We start from the raw sequence: 23,700 nt of genomic DNA, 5'->3' as shown, positions 1-23,700 counted from the left end.
ATTCCTGCACTAACACAATGCAAGAGAATGACTAAATCCAAATGTACTACATTGTCAGTTAAAGTTTAAAAAAAAAACCCTAATCATTTTGTTCTTTTGTTGTAGGATGCTTGTTTTTATACCACTAATTTTGGATCTAGATACTTAGGGTCAGATCCTCAATTGGTGTAGAATGTGTGTAGAATGGTTTATTTCCACTGAAATCAAAGATAGTTATTCAAACTTACACTGTGAGCATCTAGCTTTCAGTGTACTTTTTAAATGATGCAATAAATGTATGGAAGATTCAACATGTATGATGCTGGGTTACACAGTTATGAAAGAGCAAATGTTCCTGTTTTTTTGTTTTTTTTGTTTTTTTTGTACTGTTCTAACTAATTAGTAATTAAAGCCTCCCTGAATTGTTCCAATACATAATTTCCTTCACCTTCCTCTGGAGAGATGGAAGGAATGCTTGGTTTTGTTTTTATACATTGTGGATGAACAAAGAATTATCTCAAAACAAGCTGCTTCATGATTTGTAACATGCTAATTACTGGAATTTTAGAGTAGCTTTCAATTCTATTTGTGTAGCTTAATGTAGAGCTAACTTATTGTAAAATAACGAAATATATGTTTTATAAATATACTCATATAATATACATTTTGTACTTTTTACATATGACAAAGAGAAATGTGTTTCAATAGGAAAGCACATTTTTCATGGTTTATAATCCATTTTTAATATTTTAATTATTTGTAAATTCTGAATAGCAATTCCCTAAAAAATTAAGACCAGAGTATTATACAGTGCTTAAACATAACGTCTGCATTGATAAAGCATAGTTTAGGCTCAGTACAACAGTATTCTCAAGCATGCGAGTACATTAGGGCAGGCGTTTTCAATTTTCTAAAGATATTTCAGAGATATTTCAAATTGTTTTCCCTTAAATATGTATGACTTCTGGGTAACTAGGTAGGTGGAAGGATCTGTAAAGAAACATATAGCCTTTCACCTCTAGAGTGCTAGCAATTATCCAGCTAGATCACTAGTGACAGAAGTGTGTTACCATCTAATGGATGTTTAGTGCCTTCTATGACATGTGCTTGATGTCTAGTTCCCATCTAAATCACAAAAAAGCCACCACATTTCACAGTAACTGGTACCTTTGTTCACAGCCTCAAAAGATTAAACAGGCAAAGAGATTGAGCTATCGTCTTGCTCTGGCTGGTCTTCCAGATCAGCAGGTCAGTTTGAGGAAGCTTACACTGTCACTTCTTGTTCTGCAAATGTTCTATGTACAGGGACCATCATTCTCCAGGGCTGTCAGCCAGCACTTTCCAAAACACTGAACTCACATGAAATGTGTTTTCTCTCTTAAATCTATTACCTTGGACTTCTGAGTCCTGCTTTTCTCCTCCAAACGATTATATTTACAGAATATAGAAGAAGACAAATGGAATTTTACTTTTAATTTCTATTTTAAACAAGGACCTTACCCATTAGCATTAAGTAACTAAAAAATGTTATCAAGTTTACTACAGTATATTCTTCAGCAGTTTTCAGAAACAATATAAAAAGTTTGCTTACTGAACTGTTAATTTAGGCAGATACTTTACTGTATCCTTACCCCCACCTGCATTTACATTCATTCTGATTACAAACTGCAACTTTGTTGGGAAAAGAAGGGATAATTTAACTAAGAATTATCAACTGGCTCAGGTCAGAAAAGAAAAGAATGTCCTCATTTTAACATAACATATATGTTCATTTTTAGTTTTGGCCTCCTTTGATATTCCCTGATATTTGAGATTATCACAATTAATGTACCACATTGGTCTGTGTTCCAGCTCTAGAAGAGATCCTAGAATACCTTTCCATATACTGTAGGGCTGGTTATTCTTTCAAAACTGAAATTAGACAGTAGCATAGGCACCTATTCCTTGGGTGCTCCGGGGCTGGAACACCCATGGGGAAAAAATGGTGGTTGCTGAGCATGCACCAGCAGCCAGCTCTCCTCCTCCAACTCCCAGCACCTTCTGCCCACCAACAGCTCCACTGATCAGTGCCTCCCCCTCCCTTCCAGTGTTTCCCGCCCGCCGCACACCAGCTGTTCCGTGGCATGCAGGACACACTGTGGGGAGGGGAAGGAATGAGAGTGAGATGCACTCATGGGAGGGGGCAGAATGGGGTACAGGAGGGGCTGGAGTGGAGTGGGATCAGGGCAGTGGCAGGGAGGAATGGGGGCAGGGCCTGGGGCACAGCTTGGGGGGGGGTCAAGCACCCCCTGGCACATTAGAAAGTCAGCGCCTCTGCTCAATACAAAAGTTACTATAGAAATTTCTACTCTTTCTACTTTTTCAAAGTCACATGAAACGATTTTACTGTCAAAAACATATTTGTCTTGCTGTCATCAGTGCAGAGCCAGGCAATATAGATACAGGTGGTCCAGTACTGTTCTATTTTGCCTCACATGTTGAAAGAATTGCAAACTATGTTCTGAAATGAAAGATAATTCTACTAGGGCTGTCAAGTGATTAAAAATTAATCACAATTAATTGCACTTTTGATTGCACTGTTAAACAATATTAAAATACCATTTATTTAAATATTTTGGGGGTTTTCTATATTTTCAAATATAGGATGAGGGCTGGGGGCTCCGGGCTTCAGCCCCCCTCAGGGCATTGGGCTCGGGGCTTCAGTCCGGCATGGGGCTTCAGCCCCCCTCAGGGTGCATTGTGTGGGCTTCAGCACCTCTCGGGGTGTGGGGCTCTGGGCTTCAGCCTGGAATGGGGCTTTAGCCCCTTTGGGCTTTGAGCTTCAGCCCAGCATGGGGCTTAGGGATCTAGCCCCTCTCGGGGTTCAGGGTGTGCGGCTCCAGCCCCCCTGTGCCTCCCCGGGAAGCTGCTGGCTGGGGCTCCTCCAACCCCTGCCCCCCCACCACCACCCGCACACACACATCTCCTACTGCCACCTCTGGAACTGGGCTGCTCCAGCCCCACCCCGCATCTAGGTATGGGCTGAGGCTTTAGCCCCCTATCTGTCGCCCTGCCCCCCCCCAGGTATGCAATTAACACATTAAAGAAAATTACACATTAATTTTACTTTCAGTTAATCACAGGTATGAACTGCAATTGACAGCCCTAATTTCTATTGTATCTTATGATAATGTAAGAAACAGAAAACACATGGATAAGGCCAAAGGTGAGTATCTCATCCCAGGGAAGAAACACACTGCAGGGCAGCACTTAAGAAACACTGTGAGAAGGAATAGACATTTTCCTGGGGGGCTCTGGCTGAGGCAGGGAGCTGAGACCCTGCTTTCTTTGTGCCTAAGTTTAAGGTTTCCATAGAATGGAATGCCAATGAGCATACGGGCAGGAGTTCCTCCTTCCTTTTCTCTCAGCAGCATGTGAAGAATTTGGGCTAGACTTGTTTCTGAAAATCAGAGTATCAGGGCATTTTAAGAGGCTCTATTCTTCAAAAGAGGAAGAGATTGTCACAGTTTCAGGATAACTGCACCTGTATTCCTCCTCTATGGTGCATTGCGGGCACACACTTAAGGTTTCTAGCTTGCAACCATTACCTCTCCCCGGTGGAGACCCTTGCCTCTCCCCATCCTGTCCAGGGTTTTAAGGCTGCACAGCTCTCTGGCTACACTGAGACATCCCCAGAAAGCCAGTATGACTAAAGGACAGAGCCCGTGCTTTGCTTTCTCTGTGAACAGTGTACTGCCAGCAGTTATAAGTTACCACACAGCCCTTTTTCAGTAAGCACATTTATTCTTAAGGTAAAAGCACTCCAGAGAAAACATAACAAAAATCATACACAGATATAAAACGCCATACTAAACATACCAGGAGTCACCCATCAGTCTTATGGGGCCCTGGCAGGCCAAAGTCTTTCCAACCCTTCCGCAAGGGTTGCCCCCCTTGGACAGAAGATCCTGCCTGTTTGCTGGATCAGAAAGAAGACCCTGAGTCAGTTTAAATACAGTCTTTTTATACCAAAAGCCCTTTCTTTGTCTGTTGGTCTCTGGAAAATCCAGTTTGAACCAGTATATGCAAACCTCTCCCAGGGGTGGCACCTCTCTGGAAGTGGTTATAACCTATAATTCACCCTCTCATCCACTGTTCTTACTGCCTGGAGGAGCTGTGGCAATCTCCCCGCCCTGGAACTGCATACAATCCCTGGACCACCATTCATACGCTTAATACAATATGGTCCATAAAGATACTGCATGTGGTTGCAATATCTGTCATGGGCATAAAGACTTCTGAGAGCGAAAGCATCTGGAGAAGCTAGGTAAGCCTGCCTATGGTTGTATCAAATGTAGTGAGGGGGCTGGGTTCAAACAAGGGGAGAGTCAGTTGGTCTCACTTATTTTGGCTTGGTTTCCTCTTCCAAATGCCACACTATATCTTGGCTCTTGCTATATTATTAGTTTATTAGAATACTTTTGTTTGTTTAGTAGGCTGTTTTCGCAGCATTATATTCTGAGAACAACACATGTCTGTATCAGATTGTGAATTCTATTTTGGAGTAACATGCTGAACACATCTGTAAACTTGCCTGAGGGTGGCTTATTGTACTGAATTACAGACAGTACCCTGTCCAGAAAGGTGTTTGAAACTTCATTGAAGGCACCAAGACTGATCTGGAGCCAGCAACTTTGATTGTCTCTCATCCACATGGAACAATGTTTTTTCTATGCAGAGGCCTGCAGGTAAGGTAAGCATGACTGGGGGAGGGGGCTGTAGCATCCCAGTGAAGCACATGGCTAAGAGACAGAGAGTTTACTTAAGGGCGCAGTGCTTCTCTGGGTGAGAGGGCTGACCATTCTCACCTTTAGGGAGGTCTTGCAGGAAGGTTAGAACAGGAGGGTCTCTGCCAAGCCTGAAACACTGACAAACCTCAGAGTCACAGAAGGGGTGAGATCAGACCAATGAAGGGTGTTTCTCAGGTCTTTGGTTTTATTTTCAAAGATCTGTAACTCTTGAGTGCTTTAAGAGTAAAGATTCTGTGGTTAAGAAATTCCTTTGATAAGCCTGTGTTCTTTGCTTTCCTGCCTCTTTGTCCCTACAGGGACTAAACTAGAATCTCAGAGTGCCCAGAGCCTAGGCAGAGCTCTTGGGGAGTTTGTATATGCGACAGGGGGAGAGGGAAAGTGGCTCAGGAGGTCTCAGACACTAATTTCAGGATAAAGGGGAGCTGAGTGGTGGTACTCCACATCCCAAAGAAGTATGTCTAACAAGAGGTATGAGTCTGCCCTATAGTCCTAGCACTAGAAACAGTGACTAGACTCTACCCAAGCCCAGTGGCCTTGGAAGCACATGGGTCCACTTGCAAAAGATTGGTGACTGTACAGTATGGTACCAGCCAGTTTGTGACACGCATTATTTATTCAACAAAGAACTCTCAACACTGATTGTTCTTGCAGATACCAGGTTGACCTTGCAATGCTGACATAAAAAAATAAAAACTGAATTCAATTAATATGGTACCAAGATCATGGAGAGGAAATAAATATGTAACAAATGTCATTTTTACAAAGTCACTTATAGCACATGCACAATAGTGCTAAAAAGTACACTTTGATGTTTAGGTTTATGGGAGTTAAAGTTACTGTAATTCTAATGCAGATTCATCAGGATAAGACTTGTGTTTGTTTCACAGTTGCAGATATCTCAAACATTCTTGAATGTCTGCAGTTGTAGTTGTGTTGGTCCCATGATATTAGAGAGACAATATGGGTGAAAAGTTCAATTGGTCCAATAAAAGATACTACCTCACCCACCTTGTGTCTCTGACTTGATTGTCAAGTTGTTCCATTCTTCTTTCCATAGCCTTGGTTTGGATGAGTACATTAGTTTATCTGCATTTACTATATAGTGTATTTTTCCCATCTCTTAGGTCTTCATCTTCCATGTCTAACTGCTTCTCCATTCCATAACACATTGGTAAGTTTATTAACTTTAGCTGCCAGGATTTCAAATGTACCCTCTAGCAAGGCCATCACGTTCTATAACCTTTATTCACTGGTGTATTAGTTGCCCTAATAAATCTCTTGTTGATTTCTCTTCACCTAGCACAGGAACAGATTGCCTAAGTTTCATGGTTTGCAAAAGTGGTGTCGATGTCAGAGCTTGATTTAGCTCCTGCTGAGCCCTGAAGATGGCATTTCTCATTTAGTAAATGCCTATTATTGACCATTAGCTTTTCTTGAGTGATTCTTTCCATTAGAAACTTATGAACAGCATCAAATTCACCATATGCATCAGCACGCAGCATTTTTAATGGATATGAATATATATGCACCTATCTACACATTACAGATATGCCCCCATTTAAAATTGGCACTAATTATTCAAGAGCTACAGTATTTTAGATCTAAACGGGTGATTTCTTTATGTTTTCAAACCTGATTACAATACAAACCAATGTACACTATCAGTCAAATTCTGCATTCAAGTAAGTATGAGGAGAATGTGGCCCTCAAGTTTTACAGGACTGTGAAATCCTGGCCTTGCTGAAGTCAACAGCAAAACGTCCATCAACTTCATGGGGCCACAATATCAGGTTAAAGTGTATTAAGCACATTATGGTCAAAATTATAATGGTTTGTTTCCCTCACATAAAATATATCACACTTTCTTGTAGAAGAATTGTAGTAAACTTATCTTGTTACACAAAATAAACAAGTTATTACAAACTTGATATGCTTATGTCAGGATTATGATTATTATTAAAGGAAATTAACAGGTGTAGGCACACAGTTGTATTCCTTCTGCTTCATACAAAGTTAGTCCTAAAAGCATACACGTATAAAAATTCTACTATATACTTACTCTTGTGTTGTTTCTTTCAGCCTTCAGTTCTGAAATCTCTTCTTCTTTTTCAAGCAGTTGCTCCCTACACACATTTAACTCTTTTGTCAGTGCAGCAAATTCCTATAAAAAGGAAATAAACACAAAGATTATTTTAAATGTACATTTTGGAGTGTATTCCCAAAATTAATCTGCATTGTAACATTTAGGATTTAATATTTAAGTAACTTTATACTGCAGCCTTTCTGGACTTTTAAAAATTAAAATAGCATAGATAAGTATTATCGTCTATAATAATATGTATTTACTGGTACATAATTCATAACTATGTGTAACTAAAGGATTCTAGAAAGTCATAGGGTCAAAGTCAGCTTCAGAGCTTGGCCAGTTGAAATAGCTGAGGATCTGGCCTACAGTTTAGCAAATTATTTCTGAACACGTCAAATTATTTTGATTAGAGATTGGGAAGCAAATTAATTGCAATACCATAATCAATAACAACAATAAGCTGCTTCTATAGCACTGTCCATCCAATGATCTCAAAAACCTCTACCATGTTAGCATTTTAAGGTACCAGTTCAAGAAAGCATCCTATTCAGGACAGTATTTAAGCATTTATTTAACTTTAAGCACCAGCTAAAGTCCCATTGAATTAATAGGACTTTAGCAGGTGCTTTAAGTTAAGCAGGTGATTAAAAACTGACATAAAAAGAAATGAACTTAAGTGTACACTAAAGTGCTTTCCAGAATCAGAGCCTAAGGTGCATAACTTTCCTGTGAGGTTGGTAATATTCTACTTTTGATTTGTTTAGGTTTTAACTGATTTAAAAAAAACAATAAAAATACCACAGAGACACTTTTTCTACAAAAACCCTGGCCACAGCTGATGAAAAGCACCCATTCAGAACACTGAGACATGGTTAAAATTACAATTGCCAATCAGTGAAGCTGACAGTATCTTTTTTACCTTCAAACCTGAAATTACCAACTAAAACAGGGGTGCTGGAAGAATTTTTATAGTGGGGTGCTGAGAGGCATTGAACCAAACTGTAAACCCTGTATATAATGGAAACCACTTCAAGTCAGGGAGTGCTGCAGCACCCCTACATCCCTAGTTCCAGCATCCATGAACTAAAACAAAAAAAGTGATAAGAGTCCTAGAGTTTATGGCTCTGAGGGACCCCTCGATCACCTAGTCTGACCTCCTGTATACCAAAGGCCACCATCACCACCCAAGCACCCCCACACTAAACTGAAGTCCTCTACCCTCATATACAAGCTTATAACACCCCCAACACCAGAAGTGAAAGTAAGCTGGTACGGTCCGGTACAGCGTACCGGCAAGAGCCAGTACGCCATGTCAGACCGGACCGGCTTCCCCGGGCTGGTGCTTTAAAGGGCCCCGGGCTCCCCGCAGCGGATGGAGCCCTGGCCCTTTAAAGCACCACCCGAGCCCTGCTGCCAGAGCCCCTGGGGTAGCGGTGGCAAGGCTCCAGCAATGCTTTAAAGGGCCCGGGGCTCCCGTCACTGCGGGGAGCCCTGGGCCCTGTAAAGGGCTGCCTGAGTCCCACTGCCAGAGCCCCTGGGGTAGCGGCAGCAGGGCTCCGGCAGTGATTTAAAGGTCCTGGAGCTCTGCGGTGGTAGCGGCGGACGGAGCCCGGAGCCCTTTAAATCGCTCCTAAGCTCCCAGCTGTGTCTGCAGCTGGTAGCTCCAGGGGTGATTTAAAGGCCCGGGGGCTTCCAGCCGCAGCCCTGGGACCTTTAAATCTTGGCTCAGTACTCCGGAGTACTGGTAAGTCCTTTTAAGTTACTTTCACCCCTGCCCAACACCCTTCCTGTGAAGGTAAACACACTTGGACCAATAAAGGGAATGAATTTCAATGACTAGACCCCTACCAAAAACATCTTGTTGACAGGCCCCCTCTATGAAATATGAAGTATGAAACTCATGAACCTCTGCTTATGGCAACTGTAGCTTACAGCATGGGAGAAAGGCATGTATGTATTAGTGTCTTATTGTCACATGTTACACATGTTGTGTAATACTAAAAGCTTTAATATTTCTATTTGACATTTTCGGTTCAAATTAAATCATCAGCATGTCAGCAGAATATTATTTTGGGGCCAGTCTTGCAGTCTTTAGTCATAAAGGACTCCCACTGAAATCAAGACTGAAGGTAAAACTGGATTTAGACTATATCATATGTGAAGCTGTGACGGGGTGTGCATACCCCACACTATGGGCGGAGCAAGTCCTACCCCTCAGACCGTGCTGGGCATGCTCCAACTGCTGTGCTACAATAAAGGAGAGCAGCTCAGCTCAATCTGGGCTGGCCACTGAGGAGGAAGCACGCTTGCTGGAGGCCCCAGGCAAGGCGCTGCTACAGCCCCTGACTGCAGGAATGAGAGATCCCAGGGACCAATCCAGATACCTGCTACCTACAGTTCGCTGGCGGGAGTAGTTAGAGTTTCAGTGAGCTACCTGCACCAGGGAACCTAGAGATCCCAATAATATCTGGCCTATAGGTTCAGAAGACACGGTAGGAAGTGGCCCAGGGAGGCAGAGTGAGTTGTATCTCCCACCCATGTAAGCTCAGCGTGTTGCAGTAGGATCCCCACTGATTGGGTGGCCAACGCACTCGCCGCTGACGGGCTCTGGGCCGGGAACCGGTGGAGTTGGGTGGGCCTGGGTTCCCCTACCCTGGCCACCACTCCCCCTTTGGTGTTTGACCCTGTATCTGTACATCAGGCCCTGAATGTCAAAGGCAGCCATATTGACTTTGGCCATTAGGCCATACAGCCCTGAACCCCAAGGGCAGCCATATTGACTCTGACCCACAGGCTGTACTGCTGTCAGTCTAAGAACCATCTGGTAGACTGCAACCGCAGAGGTATCACAACTCTGATTCCCCAATCCTCCCCCAGAGACGGATGGGATGTGGGTACCCCCTGACAGAAGCCTTTCATATAATACCATTTTCTAAAATTTCTCAAAGAGTAACAGTCTAATAGAGGAGTCTCCAGTTGTCATTCTGACAAAAGTCCCATTGAACTCTCTGGGATTGACCATTAGTCTGTTATTCTAAACCAGTGCCAGATATGTACATACTGTACACATTAAATGGTGCATTCATTTTATTGCAATATTGTCATTCCCAGTAACCAAACTGAATATGTAGATGTATAGGATTCTTCTCAAGGCAGTCAATATGCTATGTGCAGTACAAGAAAGATAAAAAGGGTTCTTGGATTTAATAGGCATATGCCTCAGAGGTAGTATTTTAACGCTTTCTGTGTTTAATTGAATTATCATGTTGTAGTCTCTTTTGTTCTTTACATTAATTACTTCACGCAGTGATAAATGGCCCTAGTTATGCTGCTACTATTGCTGCTGTGTAGTTATATCAGCATATTATGCAATAGGGAAAGGCTCTTTTTTGAAGCAAAGAGGAACAAAGGAATTAGTGGGATTTACAACAAAAATAAAATAACAAAACACTCCAGTCTCTCTGTAATTTCTATGGCCTTCCAATATTTCTGTGGTAAATAAACAGCTTTCAGAAACCATATTGTAAGGCATCCCATGAATTCTTCAGCTTTGTAATTCAGACAAGGTGAAATGCAAAGAAGTTAATTTCAAATACTATTCAAACACATTTTTCTGTAGACTATGTTTCATGAACATTGTATTTTTTTCTATTCTGATTTCAGAAGTTTAAGCTCTTTTGGTATATTTTATATAGTATTTATAATCTATCAATAGATGGACTATGAGACTTAAGCTCCTAAGTTACTTTTGAAAGTGGAATTTAAGCGCTTAAGTGACTATGTTGCTTTTTAAAATTTGGCCACAGTGCTTAAAAAGTGTTATACTTTTGTCTACGCAGCTTATTGTAGGTTTGATATACTATCGGAAAATGACAATCTGACTAGAGCTCTCTTATACACAGGAAAATGATAAAAGACAAAAACATCACATCACCTGTGGGTGAACACTTTTCACAAAGCAATCATTTTATCTGACCTGTCAGTCCTCATCCTCAAAGGAAACCTGCATAACACTTTCAAAAGACGAGCCTGGAAGCTTAAATTCATAACTTTGGTAGACACTAAAAAGCATGAACTAAAAAGAGACACTGAATTTATGACTTATTACAACAATCTGTAACCCACTAACCCTCCCCAGCTGTTCCCTCCAGTCATATGGAGGCAAGGGAGAGGAGGTGTGTTAATGGGGCACTTCACCTTGAATGGTCCCTTGAAATATTTACCTACTTAACACTAAACAATCTGTTCCACCTTGTATTTAGTAGTGAGTGTGTTTTCCAGACCTGAAGAAGAGCTCTGTGTAAGCTCAAAAGTTTCTCTCTCTCACCAGTTGAAGTTGATCCAATAAAAGATATTATCTCACCCACCTTGTGTCTCTAATATTGTGGGTCCAACAACAACACTGCATATAGTTAAGTGATGTCATTTAAACCATATACCAAGGGATATTATATTTAACATTAATATAAAGAAATAAAAGTCAGTTTAAATTAGATATTCAAAACACATATATGCTCTTTCTATACCTGCTTCTGGAAAATAAAAGTTACAGTCCTCCAATCTCAAATCCTACTGATAGCCTTGCTATATATTTTGTGTACTCATATCACAGTGCATGAGAGATTTCTAACTATATTCTAATGTTCTGATAGATTTATCTATTTTAGCTATAAATGTTATGCTTTCAAAAACTCATGAATAGATGTTAAAGGTAATATTTTAGCATATTTCATTTTCCATCCTCCAATTCCTAGACAGTCTTTAATGAACAAATAAGTCAAGTGACTGCCATCTAAAATCCTGTAGTTACTGCTGACTTAGGGGCTGTACTATGGTACAGAAAACTCAGCTTTATTAATAACCAGATGTAAGCTCTTTTTGTTTGGAACTTAAATGCTTTAGGCTGTTGGCATATGCTTGGATGCTGGGAAGGGTGTCAGCTGATGTCAAGGATTACACGTGTCACCTAATGATTTAGGAGGATTCATAGTGATTAGCTACAGTAAGGCAGAGATACAGTCTGATGATAAACTTTTTGTTCTTTAGATTTAATGTCTATATGTATCAGTTAGATATGGACTTATCAGGTAATCTGTTCATCACTATACCAAATGCAAGACTGTCCCTGCACTATGTCCCCAGTGCTCTGGCTGTCCAGTTTTAAATAATTATGCAACAGAGTTTCCACTACTTCATTTGGGAGACTCTCTTATGGTTTTACAGAACTTACCCTGGTCATCAGCCTAAGTTTCCCATTGCTTAATTTCAAGTCATTACTCTAATGGGTTGACTACACTGGCAATATACAGCGTTGCAACTTTCTCGCTCAGGGGTGTGAAAAAACACCCCCCTGACTGCAGCAAGTTTCAGTGCCAGTGTAAACAGTGCACCAGCGCTGGGAGCCATCCATTTTTTTTAGAGCGTTGGGAGAGCTCTCTGCTGTGACTACAAAAGCCATCTTAAAGCGCTGCCATGGCAGCACTTTAGTGTTGCCAGTGTAGGCTAGCCCTCAGTTATATGTCTAGGGATCACCAGAATTATCTTACACGCCAAGGTGAAAGTAGGCCGGTACAGCGTACCAGTAAGAAGCCGGTACCGGCCCATGCACCCAGAGCAACACTTTAACATCGTTGCCCCTTTTGCCCCCACCCTCCCTGACAGGGGTGGGCAAAAGGAGCAGCTGCCCTAGGGCTGGTGATTTAAAAGGGCCTGGGGCTCCCACATGCTATCGCAAAAGCGGCCAGAACCCTGGGCCCTTTCAAATCACCGCTGGAGCCCTGGGCGGTGCAGGCCAGGCGGCGCAGATGGGCTGGCTTGGGGAGGCTGACCCCAGCCCGGCCCCCCCTTTCTGGGGCCCCAGAGGCAGACCCCCGTACCAGTAAGTGTTTAATATTACTTCCACCCCTGCTTATACGTCATCATTTACAGCCATCAAAAAGCTATAGACTATATTCATAGTATTGAGTAGTCCTCATTGGGCCAAGATATCTATATACAGCTTTCTAGATCTTTTCCAGAAGTCGATACGTTCAAGCCCCTTAATTATTTTGGTTTTGTTGTTCTCTGAATTTCCTCTATGTTGTTGATATCTTTGTGGTTCTGATATTTACAAAAGGCAGTTACCTCTTTGTTCATTAAGAGCTGAAGAACATTCAGTGGTCAAGTTTCCCTTTTATCTGAAATAATAGATAGCACCCAATTGTCAAGAGCTTTGACTTCTCTGAATTGAAAGGTGACACTATGTAAATTCCAAGAAGAAAATCCTTCTAAGACTTCTACAGAGAATGTCTCACTGTAACAGTGAATTTGATTTTGGTCTTTACAATCAAATTATTTTTGTCATATTTGGTTTTTGATTGGTAACTTAACAACACCTAAAACTTCACAACAAGCTGCTTGTGAATTCATGCTTCAGAAAAACATGCGTAAATGCTGAAATTCTTTTAAAGTGTATCATTAAGTCTGTGATGTCGTCTGAGTAATGTACATGTAAATATCTCCAGAGTATGAAAGCTCAAGTTGAAAGCAAAGAAATACATGTTTTTGTTTTACCCAGTTATGTAATAGCATGTGATGCCAATGACCTCTCCTCTTATATTTGCCTCCTAGATGTACAGGAACCAAAAGAATACTGTCATCTAAAATTACTGTTTGTAGCAGAAATGTTGCATGGTCAGTCATAGTTTAGGACCCCGGAAGGTAGAATCTGCCGCATAACTAATACAATTTGACAAGCACAACTGCACTCTTAAAGTTGATACAGAAGTTGTTGGGCTCTGAAGCCGATTAGGAACTAAACAGGATTAAAACTATATGGAAATTACTCAGATGTTTGCACTATTTTTATATTATAATATGAAAAGACTAATAAAGAAAAATTGCTAATGACTTAAAATATAAGAAACTGCAATTATTTTGAAGTCTGAATAAACATACTGCAGGAGGTTATTAGTCTATTTACTCTGCTGAATATTTCCCCGCTCCCAATAGCTCACTTGAGATATAACAGACATCTGATTATATAATAATGCATTCGATGAAGTGAGCTGTAGCTCACGAAAGCTTATGCTCAAATAAATTGGTTAGTTTCTAAGGTGACACTAGTACTCCTTTTCTTTCTGCCAATAGACACAATGTGACTGAAAAAATAGTCAAATCAAAATGTTAGATTTTCACTTACGTGTGCATATCTTTGAAGAGCTGGCAGATCTTTAAAAAAGTTCTAAATTCAGATGTAGTTGAGAACCATTCAGAATCATAAAAAATATAGAAATGTAGGGCTGAAAGGGACATCAAGCAGTCATCAAGTTCATCCCCCCAGGCCGAGTCAGGATTAAGTATACCTAGACCATCCTTAGCAGGTGTTTCTCTAACCTGTTTCTAAAAACCTCCAGTGATGATCATCCTACAGCCTCCCTAGATAACTTGTTCCAGTGCTTAACTGTCTGTGTGAGAAAGTTTTTCCTAATAGCCAACCTAAATCTCCCTGACTGCAAACTAAGCCAATTACTTCTTGTCCTTCCCACAGTGCACATGGAGAACAATTGATCATTTTTATGACAGCCCTTAACATATTTGAAGACTGTAATCATATCTCCCCTCAGCCTTGTCTTCTCCAGACAGAATACACCCAATTCTTTCAACCTTTCCTCATAGGTCATGTTTTCTAAACCTCATCACTTTTATTGCTCTTCTCCGGACTTTCTCCAATTTGTCCACATCTTACTTAAAGTGTAGTGCACAAAACTGGACACAGAACTCCAGCTGAGGCTTCACCAGTGCCAAGTAGGTGAGACAGATGGACCAATTACCCCCCACATCCTACGTGTGACACTCCTGTTACAACATTTTAGAATGACATTTGCCTTTTTTTGGCAACAGCATCTCACTGTTGACTCTCATATTCAATTTGTGACCCACTACAATCCCACATCCTTTTCTGCAGCACTACTGCCTAGCCATTATACTCCAACTGTATTTGTACATTTGATTTTTTTCTTCCTGAAGTGTAGCACTTTGCACTTGTCTTTATTAAATTTCATTGTATTGATCTCAGACCAATTCTCCAATCAAGATCATTTTGCATTCCGATTCTGTCCTCCAAAGAGCTAGTAACCCCTCCTAGCTTGAAAGGTATTTGCAAATTTTATAAGCAAACTCTCCACTTCATCATCTAAATCATTAATATAAACATTGAATAGTACCGGACCCAAGACAGACCAGAATACCTAAATGTTTTACAAAATAAAAAGCAAAATGAAAACTGAAGCTACTTGCTCATTACTGGGCACTGTGTTAACTCCCAGTTAACTCCCAGCTGCTAGAGTAGATCTATAATTCCTCCAGTACAGGAAACAGAAGTACAACCTGAGATCAGAGGGGACCAAGCTCAGCAGAAAGCCAAAAGATGCATGCAAGAAGGAACAGAAGGCTGGAGGTTTTTGCCTAAGCACTGGCAGTGAAGGAGGAACGCAGCTTAAGAGCTGGCATAACTGCAGGAGATGGTCACAGGGCAGTGATCTGCAGGCAGGAGGAGAGTGTGAAGAGGATTCACCAAGAATTTATGACCTCTAAATCTCTGTTGTAGATTGCCTCTAGTGGCTGGGCTAAGAACTGCTTTGTTTGTTTAGCATAACCGCTAAAGGAAATTCACGTGGTGTATTTTACCTTTTAGTTTCTAGATTCTAGTGCTGGGAGCACCTATAGCACTTCCCTTCAAGCTTGTAGTATACCCAGGATGGACAAATAATGGATTTTTTGGTTAAATGACAACTTTGACAAGCTGAAAAAAAATTGTTTTGAGTCAAAAAAAAGTATTTGTTGTGACAAGATTGAAGCATTTAATTTCCATTATGATCATTTTTAAACATTTGATTTTTTTTAAAAAAATTGAAATGGCAAGTCATTTCAATCTGAATAATTAAAATGTATTATTCTAAAAAAATGCTGAAACAAAATATTTTGATTTTTTTAAAAAATTTTGGTGTTTTTTTTAGAAACGATCAATTTGGCAAAACGTACGTAAATTCATAAAATGTCACCACATCACCATTTTTCACTTTGAAATGACTTTTCATTTCAAAACGTTTAAAAAAAGACAAATGTTTAAAAGGATCAACATGGAAATGAAATGTTTCAATCTTGTCAATGCTCAAGGTTGGTGGGATACTATTTTACCAAATGAAAATTTCTCTTGATTCAAGATTTGGTATTTAGTTACATTTTTATACTGATATGGTATCAATTGATCCCTTAAATAGTGAAAATGTCAATCTTTTTCTGATCTCATGTATTTAGGTTCTTCCCAAAGTCCAGCCGTTTAAGAGAATAGGCATTAATACCTTCATGTATTAACTGAGATCCATGGTACGCCCACACCTTGAATACTGCATGCAGTTCTGGTCACCCCAGCTTAAAAATATTGGAAAAGGTACAGAGAAGGGCAACAAAAATTATTAGGGGTATGGAACAGCTTCCATATGAGGAGAGATTAAAAAGACTGGGACAGTTCAGCTTGAAAAAGAGATGACTAAGAGGGGATGATAGAGGTCTATAAAATCATGAATGTTGTGGAGAAAATGAATAGGGAAGTGATTTACTCCTTCACATAACACAAGAATAACTTGGGCAACAGCGTACTGAATGATACCCAAACCCAAGACAACAACAAGGCAGAAGAGGGTGGAACTGGGACTATATATACAACTAACATCATGGAGAACCTCCATTGCGTTTAGGTGCGTATAATTTGGGTTTATTTCGTTCGCACGAAGGGCATGGCTTCATTTAAACCGTTTTGTCATTTCAATATTGGAGTGATTTGTTAACTGTTGTTTTTGTTAAATAAATAAATAAATAAATAAAATTAAATAAAGGGGTCCCAAACCCTCAAAATTATGTTTTTTAAAAGTCATGGTGAATAAAATCTTTAAAAAGATTTTGACATTCTTTTGTATTTTCCAACAGATGCAAAAGGAGAAACCATGTAAATACCTCTCAAAACATCACCTATGGCCTAATATTGGAAAACATAAATGTTTCCTATGTTTATGCTTCACGTGCCTCAAGTGTCTCTCTAGCACTGCTCAAAATTCTTCAAAAACTCCTCTAAAGCAGAGATTAATAACCCCATTTACCAACAGTCTTTCTGCATTCAGAAAGATCAGTGCATTGTTGACCTTTGAAACACCTGAATTCATTAAAAGTGTTTCAGTTTTTGTTTTGTATGGTTTGGGGGTTTGTTTGCTTTTAAAATGACATCAGCTTCTGGTAATATTATTATACTGACAAACTTTAAAGATTAAAGCTTCCCTCTATGAAGCTTCTCACTGTAGTCTTTGATGTCTTACAAGACGATATTCTAATTACTAATACAAGAATAACAATATGTATATTTGACCATATAGTAAGATATTGCAGTGCTGGACATGTACAATCAAACTTGTGTTCTTTTGTGAGAATGGAGAGATTACAATGTTACCAGGGACATCCATTTTTTAAAAACAGGAAATAAAACCATGCAGAATGAGTGAAATTCAAACAAGTGTGAAGGGGGACCACGCAAGATCCTCCACAATTAAGCCCCTTGAGGGCTGACAGCAGAGTAACTACTTAGTTTAGGTTTCAGAGTAACAGCTGTGTTAGTCTGTATTCGCGATTACAGACATGAAAGTTGCGATATTACAACAGAAAAACTTCAAAACCAGACTCCAGCGAGAGACTGTTGAATTGGAATTCATTTGCAAATTGGATACAATTAACTTAGGCTTGAATACAGACTGGGAGTGGCTAAGTCATTATGCAAGGTAACCTATTTGCCCTTGTTTTTTCCTCCCCCCTCCCCCCGTTCTTGTTAAACCCTGGATTTGTGCTGGAAATGGCCCACCTTGATTATCATACACATTGTAAGGAGAGTGATCACTTTAGATAAGCTATTACCAGCAGGAGAGTGGGATGGGGGGAGAGAAAACCTTTTGTAGTGGTAAACACCCATTTTTTCATGGTTTGTATGTATAAGAACATCTTCTGTATTTTCCATAGTATGCATCCGATGAAGTGAGCTGTAGCTCACGAAAGCTTATGCTCAAATAAATTGTTTAGTCTCTAAGGTGCCACAGGTACTCCTTTTCTTTTTACTTAGGGTATGTCTACACTACGAAATTAGGTCGAATTTATAGAAGTCGTTTTTTTAGAAATTGTTTTTATATATTCGAGTGTGTGTGTCCCCACAGAAAATGTTCTAAGTGCATTAAGTGCATTAACTCGGCAGAGTGCTTCCACAGTACCGAGGCAAGCGTCAACTTCCGGAGCGTTGCACTGTGGGTAGCTATCCCACAATTCTCGCAGTCTCTGCTGCCCATTGGAATTCTGGGTTGAGATCCCAATGCCTGATGGGGCTAAAACATTGTCTCGGGTGGTTCTGGGTACATATCGTCAGGCCCCTGTTCCCTCCCTTCGTGAAAGCAGCAGCAGACAATCGTTTCGCGCCTTTTTTCTAGAGCAAATGAGATTCAAAAGTTCGCAGTTCTTTCCTGTCTACCTGGCCAGTGCATCTGAATTGAGAGTGCTGTCCAGATTGGTCACAGTGGAGCACTCTGGGATAGCTCCCGGAGGCCAATACCGTCGAATTGTGTCCACAGTACCCCAAATTCGACCCAGCAAGGCCGATTTAAGCGCTAATCCACTTGTCAGGGGTGGAGTAAGGGCCCTTAAAATCGATTTCCTTGAAGCGTGCAGCGTTAAATCAATGTAAACCTGCACCCGTCCACATGCTGCTAAATTCGACCTAAAGTCCTAGTGTAGACCAGGGCTTAGTTTAGGAAAATCTGTGCGATGCACCAGCTGTTGAAGGATTTCTACAGTGGCCTCACAAAAGCCAGCACATAGGTGGGTAGTATGGGGAGGGAGCACACAATCTAGAGATCCTAACCTGTGGTGCAGATGGTTATGATCATGTTTAGCCCATAGGCTAGTACAGCAGGGAAGTTCAAAGGAGTTGGCATCATTACTGCAGCCTCATACTTTAATTACAGGTTGAGGTGAGTTTTGCCACCCTAATGCCCCCCTCCTCCAACCTACTACACACACACTTTAACCACATGAACCCCAATTCCTCAAGCTTTATGCAGATAAAGGGAATTTCACCCTGACAGCATCTGTTTTTCAAACTTGTTATAATGATTCAATTTATTGCTCTTATTTTCTTGTCTCATAGGACTTCATACTCATCTGTGGGGAGAGAACCTGGGACCTTCTGTTCAGAAGACACAAGCGCAAACTGCCAGGGTGGCTTTCACTTCAACCAATTGCAGTAAAAGTATTTGTTTAATTTACATCTTCTGTGGACCAGTTCTTAAGGAACAGTATAATCATAAACACTTAAACAGATCTGATTTCTATTCACTAGGGAGCATTAGAACACATACTCGCTGTCCGTTGAGTCATTACAATGCATTTTATTACATTCTAACTAGACAGCAAAATTGTATTCTAAATACTGAACTTATCTTTGGTACAGCAACCCCCCAATATTATAAAACTATTTATTTTCATCCGTAATCCAATAATCCTCATCTGTATCCAGTACAAACAAATGGAAGAATTTCTTGAAATTTGTTCTGTTTGGTTTTATTTTTTGTTTTTTTTTTTTTAAACAAAAGTGTTCCAGGGATTAGACGGTGTACTGTATGTAAATTTCAGCTCAGCATATCTTTATGAGAACATGAGCTAAGCACTACAATTTCCAGCTAAACACCCCTTTTTATGAGTTTATAGCTCAGCTGTCAGAAGTAATGAGTTTTTACTTCTGACAGCTGAACTATAAACTCATAAAAAGAGATGGTTATAATGAGAATGCTAATATGAGGGATATTAGCTAGAGAAAGCTTCACCAATATTAAAAATGGACATGTTTGTCCCATTTTCTGACAACTGACCGTTTATGGAAAATTACTAAAGATTTATCCCAACTGCTGTCTTTATAATTTTTCCCACTTGCCTTGATTTTTAAATAATCTAACACTGTGGCAATACATCAGATGTTGGATATCCACCATTAATCACAACCAATACATTCTGAAGCATAATGTCCTCTCAATAAGCACTTATTTCATTAAAACTAATGGAAATTGCACATTCAAATTGATGAGAGAGACAAAGGGGTGGAGAAAATGGGCAAGATATGATGGGCCTCATGCTTTTAACTTGTTTCTAAAATCGTTTAAGTTCTGTGACAGGTTTCAGAGTAGCAGCTGCATTAGTCTGTATCCGCAAAAAGAAAAGGAGTACTTGTGGCACCTTAGAGACTAACAAATTTATTTGAGCATAAGCTTTCGTGAGCTACAGCTCACTTCATCAGATGCATTCAGTGGAAAATACAGTGGGGAGATTTATATACATAGAGAACATGAAACAATGGGTGTTACCATACACACTGTAATGAGAGTGATCACTTAAGATGAGCTATTACCAGCAGGAGAGTGGGTGGGGGGAACCTTTTGTAGTGATAATCAAGGTGGGCCATTTCCAGCAGTTGACAAGAACGTCTGAGGAACAGTGGGGGAGGAGGGGAATAGTTTTACTTTGTGTAATGACCCATCCACTCACAGTCTTTATTCAAGCCTAAGTTAACTGTATCCAGTTTGCAAATTAATTCCAATTCAGCAGTCTCTCGTTGGAGTCTGTTTTTGAAGGTTTTTTGTTGAAGAATTGCAACTTTGAAGAATCACATATTAAAAGTAGACTGAATCTACTAAAACAAAACATTTTCATATTATGATAGCAGATGTAGGGACACAAGGCACAAAAGCTTGAACAAATTACCTAAAACACAAGGCAGTAAGACACTATAAATAAATGTTCCTTATTTGTCATCATTAATGTCAAGCTATAAAGCTTAAGCCTTCAAAGGATTTGACAGCCTCCATCCGCAAGAAAGTAAATGTTAAAGGTTCTCAAAACAACCTACACATTTTATTTCTTTTTGGATGATTATGACCTGGCAATTCCAATTATAATAAACTAAAGTTCTCCTTTGCAATTCATTTAATTAAATGCAAATAAGGTTTCTTTTTTAAAATGAATATTCTGAAGATTGCACATTATCTTGTGTTAATTTGTTCATGTTAACCAGGGTTCATTGTATTTTAGATACTTCTATGTAGAACAACATAATTATCTTTCATGTACGTAATGCAGGGTTACTACAGTAGCTATTAACAATAATATAATTTAGTCCTTAAGCCTTTACAAGTAAGTATCCTTACTCAATTGTACAGATTGGAAGACTGAGGCACAAAGGTATAAAAATGAAATGAAATCACAGGTTAAATGTCCCTAGCACCAATACTGAAATATGATAAAACATCAATCTGGTTAACATTACAAATGTAATAGAGCAGAACATTTTGTGAATCAAAATGCGGGGAATTTTGAAGTAAACATAACATTATAGATGTTGTATGACATGACTTTATAAGAATTGGTTTATGTATTTTACTGATTTATAATACTTCATAATTTTCCAGTAAGCACAGTACACTATACTTTGCAGAAATATTAATAACTGACATCACTGCGGCACGCTGTTGAGAAATGAGGTTAAATTGTTGGTGACTTGGATTGTGGAGAATCATACACTGTTGGTCATTCATTCAAGAGAGGTAGTAAAAGAACTATACAACAAAGGTAAACCTGAGTGAATATATCAAACTTCTGTCACCAACTGCTTACCGATAAGCAGAAAAAAATGCCTATGCTCTGTTCGTATACGACACAAAACTACTTTTCATAATCATTTGGCAGATACTAGAAGACTGAAAAACTATTTCTGTAGATATTGCTAAGGATCGTATCCTGGCATTGATCCTTGCATGGCTCTCTCAATGAAAAGAATAGTACTTTTGTATTTAAACATAGCAGAAAATATCTCTAATTATGGAAAATTAAAAGGCAAATATACTACGCGGAAAGGCTGGCAGATACAGTTTCAGACTAGAGATTATGTATGCTTTATTAAAGAAGAGAATCTAAGAGGGAATGTGGACAAATTTAAAAGAGGATTAACTTCATTCTAACTGACTAGTGTATTATTCAAGACATGAAATGATCATAAAACAGCATACACAGAACACAAACAATAAAATGCTGAACTGGATTAACAAGAGGCAACAAAAATTAACCTAAAATGTTAATCAGAAAATAGAATTTTAAGTTTATCAGCTACCACAGTCTTACAAAAAGAAAATAAAAGCAAGACCTAAATAGAGGATAAATATAGATCTATCTCTACCATACAGTGCAGCACTGGAAAGACCTTCACAGATTGCAGGGACACATATTGCCTTCAGTGCACATATGCAACTCTCATTACACATGTAGATTTAGGACAGTACACGGCCCTGAGGAATTAACTAAAATGTATCCTGAAATACAGGGTGTGTGGAGAGAGACTGCAAGCCTCAATGGACCTAATCCTAGGAATGTACAACTCAACTAAGACCCAACTCACACTCAATCCATCATAATTCACATCCACAATCCCAGGGGCCTTTTTGCCACCCTTGACTCACTCCTCAAACTCTCCCCTGCTCACCTCTCTCTCTGCATCCTGACTTTCCACCATCCTTTGGCTTACCCTCCAACAATTTACTTCTCCTTCTCCCTGATCACAGATACAGAGGTTCTTATCTGCTCTCCACCAGTAAACCCTCCTCTTGCCTCAGTCACACTATCCCATCTCCTGATGTGTCTCATTACCCACTCTCTTCTCCTCCTTATTCTTCTCTTTAACCTCCACAATCTTTGGTCAGGACACCCAGAACGGTAAGCCACTATATTACTTCCCTGCCTCAGCACGAAAGAGGTTTGCTGGGGTTTAAACCATGTGTCTGCTCTCTGCCACACCAGTCTGTCCATCTCACCAGCAAACTCCTCAAGACTCTGCCAGTCTTAACCTTGCCTAGCAGGTAACAGTCAGTGAACCCCAGTCTTGGAGCTCCCCAGAGACCTCTCTCTGCAACTTCTAGTCCCTCTCACTGGACACTCACAGAAATTATTAAATTTGCTGTCTCCAAAGGACAGTGCACACACCAGCCTGTTAGGTTAGCTGAAGACCCATACTTCAATATAACACGTATTAGATGGTTTATAGGAAAACTAAGAATAACTTTATTAAAAAAGAACGGAGATTTAAGTGATACTAAGCAGGAGAAGGAGACAGGTATGGTTCAAAACAAAACACTCTTGTCCAATAACTAAAACTGAATTGTAACAAATTATAATCTTTGTCTAAATAGTTTTTTCCAAACAAGACCATTTTTCATCAGAAAAAAGTTTCCAATGAAAATTTTCAAACTGTACTATTAAGACCACCTAAACTGACCTCGCACACAAGACCAGACCACACCTTCAGTGGAGATTTTCCTGTATGACTAGGGTGAGCAGGATTTCACCTTTACTCTGATACAGTCCTCAGTTGTCTGAGTCTTCTTAGCATATGCACAATGTGCCTTAGGTGGCACATGACCAGGATTCCTCACCGAATTTGACCTGCTGGTTGGATCATTAGCTTGCCCAGCCCGGGCCATGCACTGACAGGAGTGCAAGGTGAATGCTGATCCATGCCCTGTGCTGCCTGAGTAAGGAAGTGTTTCTGGTTCTGGGGCTAATTAACAAAAGTTGGTTGAAGGAAGTAAAGAGTTAAACTCTTAGCTAAAAATTTCTAAGATGTTGTCCATATGTAGAAATTCACTGATGTGATTTTTTAGTTTCTTCTTATTAGAGATGAATATTAATGTATATGTCTGCATTCATATATTCATGTATTTATTACTCTATTTCCATATA

General features: G+C 39.8%; 1 protein-coding gene across 11 annotated transcripts in view; it reads right to left on the bottom strand.

Annotated features, from left to right (window-relative positions):
- The window catches only part of PPFIA2 (PTPRF interacting protein alpha 2), a 619,912-nt gene that overhangs the window by 258,634 nt on the left and 337,578 nt on the right, over nt 1-23,700 (bottom strand). For all 11 annotated transcript variants that reach the window (XM_073327625.1, XM_073327626.1, XM_073327628.1 and 8 more), the window contains one exon: nt 6,829-6,930. In XM_073327625.1, the coding sequence (XP_073183726.1) occupies nt 6,829-6,930 (102 nt within the window). The remainder of the gene's footprint in view (nt 1-6,828; nt 6,931-23,700) is intronic.

Source organism: Lepidochelys kempii, chromosome 1, assembly GCF_965140265.1.
Source record: "Lepidochelys kempii isolate rLepKem1 chromosome 1, rLepKem1.hap2, whole genome shotgun sequence".
In the NCBI taxonomy this organism is placed as follows: Eukaryota; Metazoa; Chordata; order Testudines; family Cheloniidae; genus Lepidochelys; species Lepidochelys kempii.
The sequence above is the reverse complement of the archived record's forward strand: the minus strand, read 5'-3'. Positions and strand labels throughout refer to the sequence as shown.